The following is a 16,095-nucleotide window of genomic DNA, read 5'->3' on the forward strand; positions in this document are numbered from 1 at the left end:
GATATAGTAGGTGTTCGAGCCGAGCACTGTTTGAATGGACCGCCACCAACAGCCTATAGTTTTTGATGATTTATAATTCACTAGGGGTTGTTTTATGTGTTTTTGTTTGTTTTTAGTGCCCCCTTCCTGATGACGCTTCCGGCGAAACTCGAGTCGAAGGGAGGCCATTAGTTTATTGAAGTTGGATCTCTAAGGGTTGACACAGCTTAATAGATGTGATTGATGGATGTGGAAAGCACTTTTTGCCAAGCTTCTGCCCTCATATGAATAGGACGTTTACAGTTTTTGCTGTAAGGAGGGCAGGTAGAGGGACTCTCTGAGTGCGATGATGGTCCCTCTATGCAACCATAGCTGGCATTTTATATGACACTGTTTGGTTGGTGACTGAGCACTTATAAATGTTGTAATGGTACAATTCTGGAGGCCTCACCTTCAAAAAGATATAAAAATGATGGAGTCAGTCCGGAGGAAGGATACTAAAATGGCGTGTGGTCTTCATGATAAGGCGCATGGGGACAGATTTAAAGATCTCAATCTGTATACTTTGGAGGAAAGATGGGAGAGAGGAGATACGATAGAGACGTTTAAATACCTACATAATGTACATGCGCATGAGTCAAGTCTCTTTCATTTGAAAGGAAACTCTGCATTGAGGGCATAGGGTGAAGTTAAGAGGTGACAGGCTCCGGAGTAATCTGAGGAAATACTTTTTTAAGGAAAGGGTGTTAGATGCGTGGAACAGTCTCCCGGAAGAAGTGGTGGAGACAGAGACTGTGTCTGAATTCAAAAGGGCCTGGAATAGGCACTCAATATATATACTTTGGTAAAAAGGCAGGAAAGGGGAGATATGATAAATATGTTTAAATACCTACGAGGCATAAAAGCGCATGAGATGAGTCCCTTTTTGCAGACATTTGCTAAGAGATCCATCCCACAGACCCCTGAATAGAACTGACCCCTGCCATCCTGCTTGTCACCTCCCTTCCTCCACCCAGTTCCCTGTATTATAGTCCAGGAACCCTTCCCCTCCCAGTGACATCCCATTAAGAAAAGATTCATTGCCTGGACTAATAGGTTCTGGCACTCGCTCGTCACTAATATTTCTTTTCTCACTTGGGTTTACAGGTTCTTTGGCATGTTGGAAAGTCACCACAAGGTATGATTCTCTCTCATTTTATCTTATAAATCAAACACATCTTCTTCTAGCACTAAAGCCAAGTCAGTGAATGGAAAATTGAGGTATTACCATACCTTTTTCTCAGTCACTGCCAAAGACTGGAGAATGTGAGTAGACCAGTTGCTTAGCCACAGGGCGCCTGGGTCCCTCCCAAGTCAGACGTTAGCCCCCTCCAACACTATTACATCCAGTACACAGCTGACAGGGGTGCTTAAGCCCCACCAGCTGATTTGTTTCCCTGCCAGAGCCCAGACCACAGCTACCTCAGGAACTGGAAGTCAGCAGGTTGCTCTAGCAGCCAATACAGCACTTTCGCACGTGTTCAGTTCCCAGGATTTCGATGGAATTCCAGTGCCGTATTCTCTTGATTGACTGTTGGTTTGTAAGGTTTGATTGTTTTTATTTCTGTTATGCATGGTGCTTTGTGAACTGCCTAGGTTTTTAGGCGGTGTATAAATGTTTAAAATCCACTATAATATAACCCTTAGCGCGCATGCGCAGTTGAAACTCCATGTGGCTGTGCCTTGTGATCCGTGTCTCCATGTCGCCACATGCACAGTAGAACTCTGCCTGCGTCGGTTTCCCCATAGCTCTCCCTCGGCGATGCTGCAAGGGTCACGCTACCGACCGCATGGGTACCTGACCCACCCCCGAAAAGGCCCGCCAAAGCACCTGTGCACGGGGGAGAGTAGCCGGAGGCAGTCAAAGGCCACGGCGCTATCCTGTCGGCTCCCAGACACAACCCACTCCTCCCGTGGCCCAGAACACCTACCCGACAACCCTGGACACCGAGATTACCTTTTTAAAGACGTATTCAACCTTTCATCTTCTGTCTAATGATCAGAAGTTTCAAGTCCTCTCATCCATTCCCTATTTTGTGTTTTTCTCTCTAACAAAGAATTGTAACTTTTCCCCCCTTTCCTCCACGACTCATATAAGTTTTACCCAACAAGTCTGAAGTTACTTTGTTTGTTTTCACACCCTATTTTAATAAGTTGTACATCGCTTAGTAAACTAAATAAGCGATCCATCAAATACTAATAAAAACTTGAAACTTGAGATCCACAGACACGCAGTGTGGGCAAACCAGCTCCCCGTGGCCTGGCAGAGGCCCCGCACCAGAGTGCATTGGCATCTGATGCACAAGTCAACTCCCCCAGAGCCCGAATCCTACCAGTGCTAGACGGAAATAGGGAAGGTAAAAGGGGAAATAGAAGCCTGAATATGGGTAGGTAAAAGGAAGGGAGAAGGGCTACTGATGGACAAGGGGAGCAGGGAAGGGGTGCTGCTGGACAGGGGGGAGGTAAAAGGAAGGGAGAAGGGCTACTGCTGGACAGGGGGAGCAGGGAAAGGAGAAGGCCTACTGCTGGACAGGGGGAGCAGGGAAGAGATACTGCTGGACAGGGGGGAGGTAAAAAGAAGGGAGAAGGCCTACTGCTGTAGAGGGGGAGCAGGGAAGAGGTGCTGCTGGACAGGGGGGAGGTAAAAGGAAGAGAAAAGAGCTACTGCTGGACACAGGGGGAGAGACAGAAAGAAAGAAAGACACACAGACAGTGGGCCAGGGAGAGAGACAGAAAGATAAAGAAAGATAGAAAGAAATGCCTAAGTCTACACATCTATTCTAGCGCCCACTAATGTAACGGGCTCAAAAACTAGTAAATAAATATTTGTTTTAAAAATGTATATACCACCTGTTACCAAGCAGTTTCCAATTAAACACACATATCATTAAGACAAATATCATTGCAAAGACGAGAACATCTTACTTTACTTCTTCATGACTAACTACTGAGATATATTAGATGAATGCATTAACAAATAACTGCTTGAAATTTACACGATCAGCCCAGAGTCGCAAGTTCCCTGTTCGTGTATTCTATATTTTCACTCCAGCTATTGAGAACGTTGTAGCCCTCGTCACAGAATAGCGCACTCCCAATTCCCTAGTCACTGTCAATCTCATCCCAACCTCGGACCTCAACGTTCTTCCTGGTCAAAATATTTCCAGAAACGTTTGACAATACGCTGGGGCCGTCTGATATACAGCTTGATGTACTATGGATAACACTTTATATTGCATTCTCTTCTGTAACTGTTTCAAAACAGGTGTAATGTGGGTTATTCTAGAGACCCCAGCAATTGTAATGCCTTACATTTTGTCTTGGCTATACTGAGATAAAGTGAGTTGCAGTAATCTAATCTTGACAATGTTAACCCTTGCACTACTGATATGAAATCATAGGGTGTCAACATAGATTGTAGCCTGTGCATATTAGGTCCAATTATATATAGGGGAAAACCAATAAGCTTGCTACATATAGGGGAACCCCCCCCCCCCACCAATATGCTTGGTACTCTACTAAGAAGAGTGATTGAACGGAAGCATATGAAAATCAGAAAAAATCACTCCAAGAGATATATTAACAGCTGTTTCACCATTGCAAAGTCTGTTAATATATCTCGGAGTGATTTTTTCTTATTTTCATGTGTATAATATGTAGCTGAGTACGCATGGAAATGTTGAATGCATGAGGCAGGAACGACCTTCTGACTTCTGCTGCTCGGGCAGCGTGGCTGGGCTCTGGCAGGAAACTCTTCAGCTGGCAGAGATTGAGCATTCCCGCCAACAAAGCTATGATTGTGTAGGGAGGGGCTACGTGACTATAGCGAGGGGAAGTAGCGGTGGTGGCAATAGCAGTAGCAGGGGGGCTGAAAGGAAATGCTTGTCCCCTGGACCATCTTTGCCCCCCCTCCCCTAATCAACTTCTGCCTAGGCCCCTGGAACAGGTGAAGGGGAGGGACAGGATCAAGGAGACAAGCAACAGCAAGTGACGAGGAGAGGCGAAAGGAGGTGTGTTCTCTAAATGAGATGGAGAGTCCCTGAAGTGCAATGTTCAGTGTCTTCAGGATTACCATAGTGAATATGAATGAGATCAATTTGCATATAGAGAAGAGTCATTTCTTGCATATTCATGATGATGTCACGGCTAGACTACTGCAATGCACCATCTCCAACTGATTGATGGAAGGCAGTAAGCGGCACAAGCACATCCCCCTTTTCCTGCAAAAACTGCAGTGGCTGCCCGTACTGTAAAGGGCCAAATGAATTTGCCTTGATTTTCAAGGTCCTTTTCATTTCTTGATTTTACCTCTTTGTTTCTCTGGGTAGGAAAACACCTTAATTCTTATGCTCACCACTGACATTTTCAGTGTACACCTTGGGCTCCTGTGTTACCAGAACACTCTACGATGAGAAAACGTAAAAACTGGAAGAAATGTATTATTCGAGGGGCACATGGGTGCTAGTTCCAAAGAGAAAAAAAAAAAAAAAAAGTTCAATTGAACAGATAACACACAAAACCCAGCGTAACAGAACAAAAATTAGCATAGAAACATGATGGCAGATAAAGGCCAAATGGCCCGTCCAGTCTGCCCATCCGCAGCATCCACTGTCTCCTCCTCGCCCTAAGAGATTCCATTACATTACATTAGTGACTTCTATTCCACCTGTACTTTGCAGTTCAAGGCGGATTACAAAAGAGCTAACTGGACATTTCCAGGATAGTTACAATTTTTTGGTTACAAGTGAGATAAGAATACTGGCTATTTCTAGGAGATATTGCGAATTTCATAACAAATAAGTATTGGACATTTCTAGGCAATATTACAAATAGGATAACAACTAAGAAAGCTGGACATTTCCAGGAGCTTTAGAATTTTAGGGAATTGTAAAGCTCCTGGAAATGTCCACGCTCCCTTGAATTCGGACACAGTCTTCCGGGAGACTGTTCCAAGCATCTATCACCCTTTTATCTTGATGAATGTGGTGTTTTTGGAGGGGATAAAGACTCTTCAGTAAGCCCCGTCTTTTTGTGAAATCAGCAATTTAATTCCAAGCAAATAACAGCTAAATTGACGGAGTCCACACTGAAATGAAATCTCACTTATGCCCAGTCTCTTCTTGGTTTACTTGTGGGCCAGGACACAGTCTCAGAAAAAGTTCCAGGTGGTTGCATGCAATAAAGCTGAACAGAGGAACAGATCATATTACTCCTCTGCTTAAGGAGGCCCATTGGCTCCCAGTGGCCCACAGAATAATCTATAAGCTTTGCTTACTTACATTTAAATCCCTCCTATTTAAATCTCCGGCTTTCATTTATAAATTACTAATTCCTTATTCTTCTAACAGAACTTTAAGATCAGAGAAACAGCGCTTATTAACAATTTCCTCATTAAAAATAATCAATACGCGTCGACAATATATCTTTTCAGTTACAGCGCCCCAAACCTGGAATTCTCTCCCCATCCACTTACGTGAAGAATCTAATTTGGACAAATTCAAAAGTAATCTTAAAACTTTTTTATTTAACGACGCTTTTATTATTTAATTTTATTCGGCTTCTTCTTCTATATTTTTACAAGTTTCGAAATCAATTCATTTTTATTGCTAGAATATTTTTTCAATCTTCTTCTCTCTTATCCCACCCATATGTGTTTTCCTCAATTTGTTTCCCACTCTGCTCAAACATATTGTAATTTCTCCCCCTACTTATCCTAATGTTTCCAATTTGTCTTGTAATTAGTTTATGTTTTTAATATATTGCAACTTTTATATATTGTAATTTTAATCATGTGTTAATCGCTTTGAAATTGATAAAGCGATCAATCAAATACATATTAAACTTGGAAACTTGGAAACTTGGAACAGTGTGTGTGGCATGCCATTGCTTTCTAATCACAAGTCACTTTCTCCTAGAGACCAAATGAATCCAGCCAACACCCACCACAATGGCCCCTCGGAAGTAGCCAGCAAAGGTAGGAATGATACAGAACACTGGGAATCTCATTGGCGGGTCCCAAGGGGCAGTGAAGAGCACAGTACATTAGCAACACTATGGGTCATCACCTTACTGATGATGAGAAGATGGGAGAACACGTCACAAACACTGCCGCCTTTGTATTCACAGACGTTATACACAGAGGGCCCGATTCATTATATCTCGCTTGCAAAATCAGCATGATTCTGTACAAGTTGCAGGCACTTTATAGAATCATGCTTAAGGCTTATATGGATCAAAACTTTTAGGTGCAACCAGTGACATAGTAAGGGGGTGAGGAGGCGGACTTCCCCGGGCGCCATCTTGGTGGGGGTGCTGGCACTTCTCCTCCTCTCTGCCCCCATAACTCTTTAACGTTTCGCTGGTACAAGCAGAACCTCCAAACCGGTGCTTGCACTGGCCTCGGCTCTCCCTCTGAAGTCACTTCCAGGAAGTGACATCATAGGGAGAGCTGAGGCCAGCGCAGGTAGCAGGTTGGAGATGCTGCTTGCACCGGCGAAGAGTTAAAGAGGTACATGAAGAGGGAAGGGAAAGTGTTCACGTGGAAGGGGGGAGGCTCCGAGCATAAGAACAGGTTGACGCGGCAGGGCTGGGCGGTGCTGGAGCAGGGCCATGGCTCTGGATTTTAGAATAGTAAAGTTTGGCAACCCTAACCATTTTGTTGCTCTAAACACGAGCTTTCTAACTGATGTATTATGTGCTACCTTTTCCTCATCTGGCAGTGTGTGTGTGTACAGAGGGAAGGAAGAAGTGTGTGTGAGGGGGGGAAGAGAAGAGGCGGGGCCTCTGTGTGTTGAAATGGAGTGTATTGGGGAGACTGGAGGGGGCTGTGGGAGGAGTGGAGAGAAGGTGTAGCTCTCTCCTTTACCCACTTCACCCTCAACATTTGGCCCTATCCACTTCAGTTCCTCTTATGTTTACCAGATTGTTGTAAATGAAAATCTGGACCCATGGCCCCGCCCCCATGCCCGGCCATGCCCCACCCCGCCCCCCTCAACCTGTTAGCTCGTCGGGATGGCATCTACGCATGTGTTGGTGTGATACGATGATGTCACGTGCATGGAGGTAACGTCACCGCGTTGCATCCTCCCATGCGCAGATGCTGTCCCGATGTCGCTTGTTGCTAGAGGCTTTTCAAAAAACGGACAAAGTGCCGGGATTTGAAAAGCTGTCCGGACCTCCCTTCGACCCCCCTCTCTCTCCTCCCCATTCAGTCACTAGGCTTGCAGGTCTCTCTTGCTTTTATTCACAGGGCTGCACCAGCCTCTTCCTCTTCCTTCTCCTCTTCCTCTTCTTCTGTTTGCTTTGGTCAACACATTATCAGAAAAAAATCTCAAATGCTGCACAAAGTCCTTAAAAGTCACAAAAAATAGCAGCTGTGCCAAATGGCCACTTCAGAGAAAACAACACTCAAAGCTAAATAGCCCCTAAGAGTCAACAACCGTGAATATAAATTCTAAATGTTTAGTGAAACGTATCCTCAGTGTGGAGACATAAACCGAAGCATTCCTTCATACTTTTCATTAAGAAAATGAACAGTCTGACAATATAAAGTACTTAGCTTGAAATTGTAGTCCAAAACCTAGTGGCCCCCTTAACTATAGCTCCCATCTTGCCAATAAACCTGCTTTAGAAGACCAAAGCCGTTACTGACGAATGCTGCTGGATCACACGGATTTTTAAAGAGTGAAAAGTAACGTTTTGGTCTTCTGGGGCAGCTTTTTTGGAGAATTGGGATATTTTGTCAAGAAGGATCAAGGACAGTTTCGACTAGAGTTTGAAGATAAATATTTTATTCATCTTGTTGGACGATGTATTTGCTTGATAAAACGTGAACTGGGAAAACCAGGAAAGCGCAGACTGGATGGACTTTTCAGATCTTTTTTCTTTAGGTCCTCAGTTTCAATGCCAAAAAATGCAAAGTCATGCACCTGGGAAGCCGAAATCCATGCAAGATTTACACCCTAAATGGCGAGATCTTGACAAAAACTGAAGCAGAAAGAGACTTAGGGGCGATTGTCAGGGAAGACATGAAGTCTGCAAACCAAGTTGAGCAAGCTTCATCCAAAGCAAGGCAAATCATAGGTTGCATACGCAGGAGTTTCGTCAGCCGTAAACCTGAAGTCATTATGCCACTATATAGATCCATGGTGAGACCGCACCTGGAGTACTGTGTGCAATTTTGGAAGCCACATTACCGCAAGGATGTACTGAGACTGGAATCGGTCCAGAGAATGGCCACCAGGATGGTCTCGGGACTCAAGGAGCTCCCATACGAGGAGCGGTTAGGGAAGTTGCAGCTCTACACACTCGAGGAACGTAGAGAGAGGGGAGATATGATCGAGACTTTCAAGTACCTCACGGGTCGCATCAAAGTGGAAGAGGATATATTCTTTTTCAAGGGTCCCGTGGCAACAAGGGGACATCAGTGGAAAATCAGGGGCGGGAAACTGCACGGTGACACTAGGAAGTTCTCCTTCACCGAAAGGGTGGTTGATCGCTGGAATAGTCTTCCACTTCAGGTTATTGAGGCCAGAAGCGTGCCAGATTTTAAGGCCAAATGGGACAAACATGTGGGATCTATCCGCAAAGATAGATAGGGAGGGTCATTGGAGTGGGCAGACTTGATGGGCCGTGGCCCTTATCTGCCGTCTATTTCTATGTTTCTATGTTTCTCCCTATATATAATAGATTCAGCCCTGATCGTGGCTGGTTCTACCATAAGATTATGTCTGGCTTCCTTTACCTTTGCTATGGTGACATTCAAAAAAGCAGCGTTCTGACAGAAACTAATGCTAGGAACAACAAACTTCTCTTCACCATATGACTTATATTGAAGAATTGGAAGAACTGGGATAGGTTAAATGACACTTTCTGGTGGGAATCTCTTTGTTATACTTTTAAAATGGAACGTTTGATGGCTGTACAACAGGAACGGTATAAGAAATTTATGGATGTTTGGGAGCCATTGACTAAGTTCTGTAAGGAATGATAACGGATTTTATTTTACTGACCTTTAAACATACCCATCCAGGGTGGGAGGGAAGGGGGAGGGGTTTGCATTGGAATTAATTTGGGGATTATTTTAGGCAGTTTCTTGTGGGTATTTATTTTCTTGATTACTAGGTGGGAGGGTGGGGGGGGGGAATAATTGCTTATTAATATCTGTAAGTTTATTGTGCTTTTCTTGTAATATTATATCTACATTAATTATTTGCATGCATAATTGTAGTTTGAAAATTTAATAAAGATTAAAAAAAAAGAACCTAATGTTATGCAAGAAACCAGTGGTTTGATAAAAATGAATGTTTTAATAACACAGATAGCACACACAATTAATTTATAAGGTAGGGTGGGAGGAGTGAGCATATATGAATAAAAAATGGAGCACAGGATGGTATTTAATCCTAGGAGGTCCTATGATCTGAGTTCCTAAATCTTATGATATGCTCATCTCCCTTAGTAAAATTTGGTGTTTATAGAAAAATCTAAGTGTAGTAGGATAAAAATCCTTTTGGATGTTAAGATGAAGTTATGAAACCAGAAATTGTTTGGGGCAATTATTAACTTTTGGGAATAATGAGTTTTTATAATTATTCCATGACCTTCTCAAATAATAGCAGCGTTCCATACGGAATCCCAAACAATAGTAAGATTCTGGAATCCCAGAGAGTAACAAGTTTCTAGAATCCCAGATACAAAATTCGCTGCCACTGATCTGGACATTTTTAGTCCAGTTGAAGAATCTGTTCCCACACTAGGCCAAGTCCCAATTTCGCTAATTTTGCTCTCTGCATGGTGTCCAAAACAGGAACATTTAATCCGAGGAGACCTGTCAAAGACCTTATTCGATGACCTCTTCTCCAGCTCCCTCTTTCTCGTACAAAATTCACTCCACTATTTTCTGGTCACTTTGCAATTCCTTCTCTGAATCAGAGGGAAAAAAATTGTGCTGCTTCTGGATGAGAAACAAAACTCTTAGCCTATAAGCTTACCTGATTTATCATTAGAGATTTCTGAAAGCCCATCCCCATTTTTTTCCTTTTGTCTAATAGGAAAAAGTGAAGACAGCTGTACCTACGCAGATATCCAGTTCAGCCCCGAAGAAAAGAAAGGTAAGTTACTTGGAAAGTGCGCGTTTTCATCGTCTGGCCGTGTATTAGGTGTTTTGGGGTAGGGTTGCTAGATTTCCTCTTTGAGAAAAAGAGGTCACCTGGCCACGCCCCCTTCCACTCCCAGTCCCACCCCGTTTCGCCTCTGACTCCGCCCTGTTCCTTCCCCAGCTCCGCCCCCACGCAAACCTCCCTGAGTTTGAGGGCCGCATTTAGAAGCCTTCGTGCATGCGCGGACGTCAATACAATGATATCACATGCGTGCGTATGACATCATCACGGTGATGGCTTTGCATGCACAAAGGCTTCCAGATGCAGCCTCTGAGCTCAGGATTTCCAAAACCCAGACAAACTTCCAGGTTTTGGAAATCCCTCCTGGCACCTGGACAGTCCTCCAGAAAGAGGACATGTCCGGGTTTTCCCGGATGTATGGCAACCCTGTTCTGGGGAGTGGGGAGAAGAAGGTGAACGCAAAAGAGGAAGGAGTGTTGGCTATTCAAAATCCAAATATAAAATCTTGATCAGAAGTCCTCCCAGAAACACAATGATGTGCCCAACATGGCCATGTTTTGCCTATATGGCTGCCTCATGGGCAAACTAGCTGGTGAATGAAATGCTAAAACATCAAAGCTGCAAATTCAGATGTCCCTGAGGATTGGTCTGCTTCTTTGCTTTCCCTTAGTAGACCAGCTGCCTTCTTGTTTTCTCATCTATTCAAAATTCTGCGCCTTGTTTTGTGGCAAAGATTACCTGGCATGAGTGGAGGCACAATCTCAGGGGGCTAAAGCTCTGCTGCTTTTTCTACTGCAAGTGCTGTGGCATTTTCACGAAGGCCCAAAAACCAGTTATTTCTCCACCTAAGAGCATTTTGTCACCCTGACAGCCGGAATAGAGATTTGCAGCCTGGAGTGGGAGCTCAAACCTGGGCAACTCCGGTCCTCGAGGGCAAGAATCCATTCGGGGTTTCAGGATTTGCATGAGATCTATTTGCATGTACTGCTTTCAATTCATATTCATTGGGAAAATCCTGAAAACCCGACTGGATTCTTGCCCTCGAGGACCAGAGTTACCCACCCCTGGCTTAGAGTCTCAGAAATCAGTCTTGACTTTGACACCAGTCCAATAGAGAGCTCTTACTAAAGCTGTAGCAAATTGTCTTTAGGAGGATGCAGAAACGTTTCTCAAAGCTTTGACTAAATTAACCACAACTTTGTGAGAGATTTCTTTATCTGATCTCCCCTGAGATAGAATTAAGAACTGAGGAGTGTATGGAAGAATTAGGGGGCAGGTAGATAGCCTGTATATATATTTGTTTCAACCAAACACTACACTTACATGGGTCATTCCAGTGTGCTAAGGGCACTTGTGCCATGGCAGATTTTCCCATTTCCTGAATTAAAGGCCATGCGAAGTGGCGTAGGTTACTGGTTCATTCATCAATTCTGTCTATTTTGGACTACTGTAATATTGTTTTCCTGGGATCTCATAAAAAAATTCTTTTTATTCTAAATCTTTATTGATTTTCAAACTTCGATAATGCAATACAAATGCTAAATCAGAAAAACTGCACAAAACACACTATTCACTATACAATTATTACATTAAACAATCATTTTCTCCCTTCCTCATCTTCATTCTTAATATAATAATACATAAAAAAGTGCACTTTATAATTTATATAGAGCTTGTTTGAAATTAATTCACACAAAATAATTTTTTTGCATATGTCATTTGCTAAGACCAATGATGAGAACACCACTCCAGTAAGGGCACGAATAGAGTCAAAAAGTAGTGCCTTGGATGTTTGAGATCTAGCAAAAAATTCACTTGATGCAGGTTTTGTCCTCACTATCTTGCGTCTTATATTGATCTATTGGACATTTCCTAGGTTTCCTTATCTTCACCCAAGATTATGCCACTTCTTAATGATTTTAATCTTTCTTACCTTTAAGGTAATGAGAAAAGAAGAACCCCCATTCCCACGAAAGAAGGTAAGCACAGACAGTGCATCTTCTCCTGCCAGCTTCCTTCCTCCAAGAACGAAAGTTTCTCCTTGGAGAGATGCTGTGTCTCATCAGGATTCCTCCTTTGTCTTCCTCTCTTTAGATGTGACCTATGCAACAGTGGTGACCCAGACCAAAAAGTAGAAATTGGTGCCTCTGGGAACTGCTGGGAGAAGCTGGTGAGTGATGGGACTCTGCAGAAATGTATTTAAATGAGGGGTGGGAGGGGGGGGGACTCTCCAAAGGTGAGTGCAGAAGTCTCATAGAGAGGTGGATGGCACAGATAAGTACTACAGCCTTAGAAAGATGTAAATGAGTGACGGGATCCTATACAGAGACAGCCTTGAAACATGTGAATGAGTGACGAGGTCCTACACAGAGACAGCCTTAGAGACATGTAAATGAGCGAAGGCATCTTCCAAAGAAACAGGTGAGTTCAGCTGCCTTACAGAAAAGTGGGTGAATTATAGTGAAACCAGTCAGTGCTGGGACTCTGCAGAGACAGCTGAGTGAGCACTGAGAACTCCAGTGCTCACTCACCTGTCTCTGCAGACCCTGCACTGAGCACTCAAGTGAAAGGCCGATGAGTGAGAAAATGCTGCATGGACAGAGAGCAATGCCTGGCTGTCAGAGAAGTAGGAAAGAGAGAAGGCCCCACAGAAAGGTACAACTAAGTCTCAGGGCTCTGTAGAAAGAGACAGATGAGTGCAATCTGTAGAGATGATACACAGAGGTTGCATGACTGGAAGAAGCTATAATGAGAGATGATAGGAAAATATGCAAATCGAAGCAAAGTGGCCGACACCTGACTTATATGGAAGAGGAGCCCAATTGCTACCTCAGGTTCTCAGCAGAACCCCTTTCCCAGGATTCTCTCTAAAATCCAAGGCCCAAAGCTTTCAGCAAACACATTGCAGGGCTAGTGTGCCCAGCTCTGAAGCCTTGCTGAAACGAGGCCTACAACTCCCTTGCATATGGTTACTACATGTCCTATATAAGAGCTGCCATACTGGGACAGACCGAAAGTCCATCAAGCCCAGTATCCCAATTCCAACAGTGGCCAACCCAGGCCACAAGTACCGACTCATTTTCCAATTCAGTTTAAAATTTTGAAAATTGTCCAGCAGAGCATTTATGGTTCCTTACCTGACTATTTGACCAAATGCCTGCTATTGCAGTGCCTGCAGGGCCTGGGGTTCTTTAGACAGGTCTGAACTACGAAAGAAAGGAGAACCAACAAAGCCAATTTTAAGCTGGGGAGGAAGGAAGTCTGTACTGGTATCACAAGTAGGATTTCTCTTTCCACAGCAGGAGGCATGCTGAATTTCCAGAAGAAATGATTTGTATATTGAAGGAGCTAGCAGAGAAGAAGCAGGAGGGTATTAGCATCTGCGAGCCAGGTGGAAGCTGTGGGACGCATTTAGTAATCTGAAATGACTTTCTGTCTGCAGAGGAGCAGAATCATTTATTTCCATCCTCTAAACCAGGGGTGTCCAACCTTTTGGCTTCCCTGGGCCGCATTCGCTGAAAAAAAATTTTCTGGGGCCGCAAACGCTGCAGCAAGACAGAGGAGGAAGACAGTAAACACCCGGGGGCAGTAGAGGAAAACACTGCATCGCCCTCGACCGGGGCCGCACAAAATGCTTCATGGGGCCGCAAGTTGGACACCCCTGCTCTAAACAGAGCTGCCAAGGGGCCCAACCTCCTATATAGGGGTTTAAGGCCTGCTCCACCCAGCCCTGCCTACAGCTACACCAGCGGTAGCCTCCCTTTTCAGTGGCTGCAGGGGAGGCCTTCCTAAACTGTCGTCTCCTACTGCCGCTGGTCCTGTGGCAGCAGGACATGATGTTCTAGGAAGGCCTTTCATGCTGCCGCTGGAAGGGGAGGCTGCAAAGCTGGAGATCCCAGCTCCTAGGCAGGAAAGTAGGAGATGGCCCACAAAATCAGGAATCTCCCTCTGGAAGTGGGAAACTCAACAGGTCTACTAACATCCCAGTTCTCCAAAATCACACAAACACACTTACTCTGACCATCTAACAAGCACTGTATGGAAACACCATGTGAAAGTGTTCGGGATAACTTACCAGAATTCATCTGTGTTAACTTCCACTTATGCATTCAACCCCCCCCCCTCCCCCATGGAAATTCTGAACTATTAGCAGTGGTGTACCTGGCTGGGTGGGTACCTGGGGTGGAGAATCCCCTCCTCTGGCCAAAGCACTCCCTTGTGCGTGAACGTCAGCTCTGCCGGTCCCCCACCCCAGAACAGGGAAGGTGTGGCTCGCTTGTAGAGGTTGCGAGATCAAATCCCAGTGCTGCTCCTTGTGGCCCTGGGCAAGTCACGTAATCCTCCAGTGCCCAATGCCTTGAACGTCAGCTTTGAGTGCCAAAGCCACAAAAAAGGTGGCTGGCTAGTAATGCTGCATAATAAAGATAAAAGTGACAAAACTTACTGTGACCATGTCTTATTCAAAATTTAACTGTGCAGTTAATAGATAACAGTAAGAATTTTGCACAACATCTAGGAGGCGTTGGTGTTAAGGGTTAAACAATAAGATATCAACCCTTTGAACTTGAACATTATATATACATATATTGGCCCCCCTCCTGCTTACAGTCCACTCAGAAGTGGGCTCGTTTATATTTGTGGAAGATTTCATTTTACCTAACTTCATCATCTTCTCTACCCTAGTAGAGATACAAGTCTCCGTTCCCAACAGATGGATGACATCAGGGGGGCAGGTTGACCACAGACCTGTGACCACTCCTGCATTTTCTGTCTTCCAAAGCCAAGCCCCGATTTTTGTCCTAGAGTGTCTAGTCTTGGATTGTGTTACGCCATTGTTGGATTTCAAACTGGAAGACCGCTGGACTTTCCAACAGACCTCATCTACAGGGCCTTGTAAAAACCTTCACACCATTGCACATTTTTCACCTTCTTCTGTCTAACAAAACTATAATTCAAAATGCATTAAAGTAGGAATTGTTACAGTGCCACATGAAAGGAAAATTCATTTTGCATAAGACATTACAGCCTTTGATACCGTAATTGGTGGAAGCCCTTTAGCATCAATAACAGCCATGAATCTTAGGAGATGTGTCTAACAACTTTTCACACTGGGATGTGTCACTGGCTCTTCCAGAGGATATCAGTGAGCTTAAACTCATTAGCACTGTTGTCTCCATAACATTATCAGACTGGACTCTTAGAGATTCTCAAAACTCCTATGGGAGAGGCCTTAGGTGCCTGGGCCAATCAGCACCTTAGGTCCCTCCTCAACACATCCCAGGATGTACTGGAAAGAGACCTAAGTCCCTGATTGGCCCAAACGCCTTAGGCCCCTCCCCTAAGGATGCATCAGGAAGGAGAAGATCTGCCAGTTTTAAGAGGTGGGCCTGCCAGCTGGAGGGAACATGCATCCCTCCTTCTGGCTGTCGTCAGAAAGGTACCGTGGGGAGGGGGGGACCCCTGCGGCGGGAGTGAGTGGCCATCCTTCCTGATGGGGGGGGTTGTTAGCGAGGTCGGAATCACTGGTGTTGGGAGTGAGCAGGCATCTCTTCTGCTGGGGGTGTTGGGGTTGTCAGGGACACGGGAACCCTGGCCATGGGAGGGATTGGGCATACCTCCTGCCATCCTTCAATTCGGGGTTTTGTGTTTGTGGGTTTTTTTTTTTATTTGTGAGGGGCGGGGGTCTGAACTAAGCCAATCAGTGTTCAGGTACTGACTGGAAAGTAAGGCTACGACAGCTCAGATACTGTCGGAACATTTTGGCCGCAAATGTGGCACAACAAATTTAGGGAATCACCTGGTGATGACAGTTAATCGCCCAAAGTGTTCCTTTAAATATTTATTTATTTGTTTATTTTTAAAGCCCGTCCTCCCAACAGCCCAGAAAAGGTTACAATAAAATAAAAATAAAAGTAAAAGTAGAAAAAATTAGGTACTTGGAAATATTGAGGAGCCC

At 44.5% G+C, this 16,095-nt stretch overlaps 1 protein-coding gene across 2 annotated transcripts in view; it reads left to right on the plus strand.

Moving 5' to 3' along the window:
- LOC117356888 (sialic acid-binding Ig-like lectin 15) overlaps positions 1-15,692 on the plus strand; it is a 54,249-nt gene extending 38,557 nt beyond the window's left edge. For both annotated transcript variants that reach the window (XM_033936759.1, XM_033936769.1), the window contains exons 4-9: positions 1,126-1,156; positions 5,934-5,992; positions 10,071-10,130; positions 12,080-12,118; positions 12,234-12,309; positions 13,439-15,692. In XM_033936759.1, the coding sequence (XP_033792650.1) occupies positions 1,126-1,156; positions 5,934-5,992; positions 10,071-10,130; positions 12,080-12,118; positions 12,234-12,274 (230 nt within the window). In that variant the 3' untranslated portion in view covers positions 12,275-12,309; positions 13,439-15,692. The remainder of the gene's footprint in view (positions 1-1,125; positions 1,157-5,933; positions 5,993-10,070; positions 10,131-12,079; positions 12,119-12,233; positions 12,310-13,438) is intronic.
- The last annotated feature ends 403 nt before the right edge of the window (positions 15,693-16,095 follow it).

Source organism: Geotrypetes seraphini, chromosome 1, assembly GCF_902459505.1.
Source record: "Geotrypetes seraphini chromosome 1, aGeoSer1.1, whole genome shotgun sequence".
Taxonomy (NCBI): domain Eukaryota; kingdom Metazoa; phylum Chordata; class Amphibia; order Gymnophiona; family Dermophiidae; genus Geotrypetes; species Geotrypetes seraphini.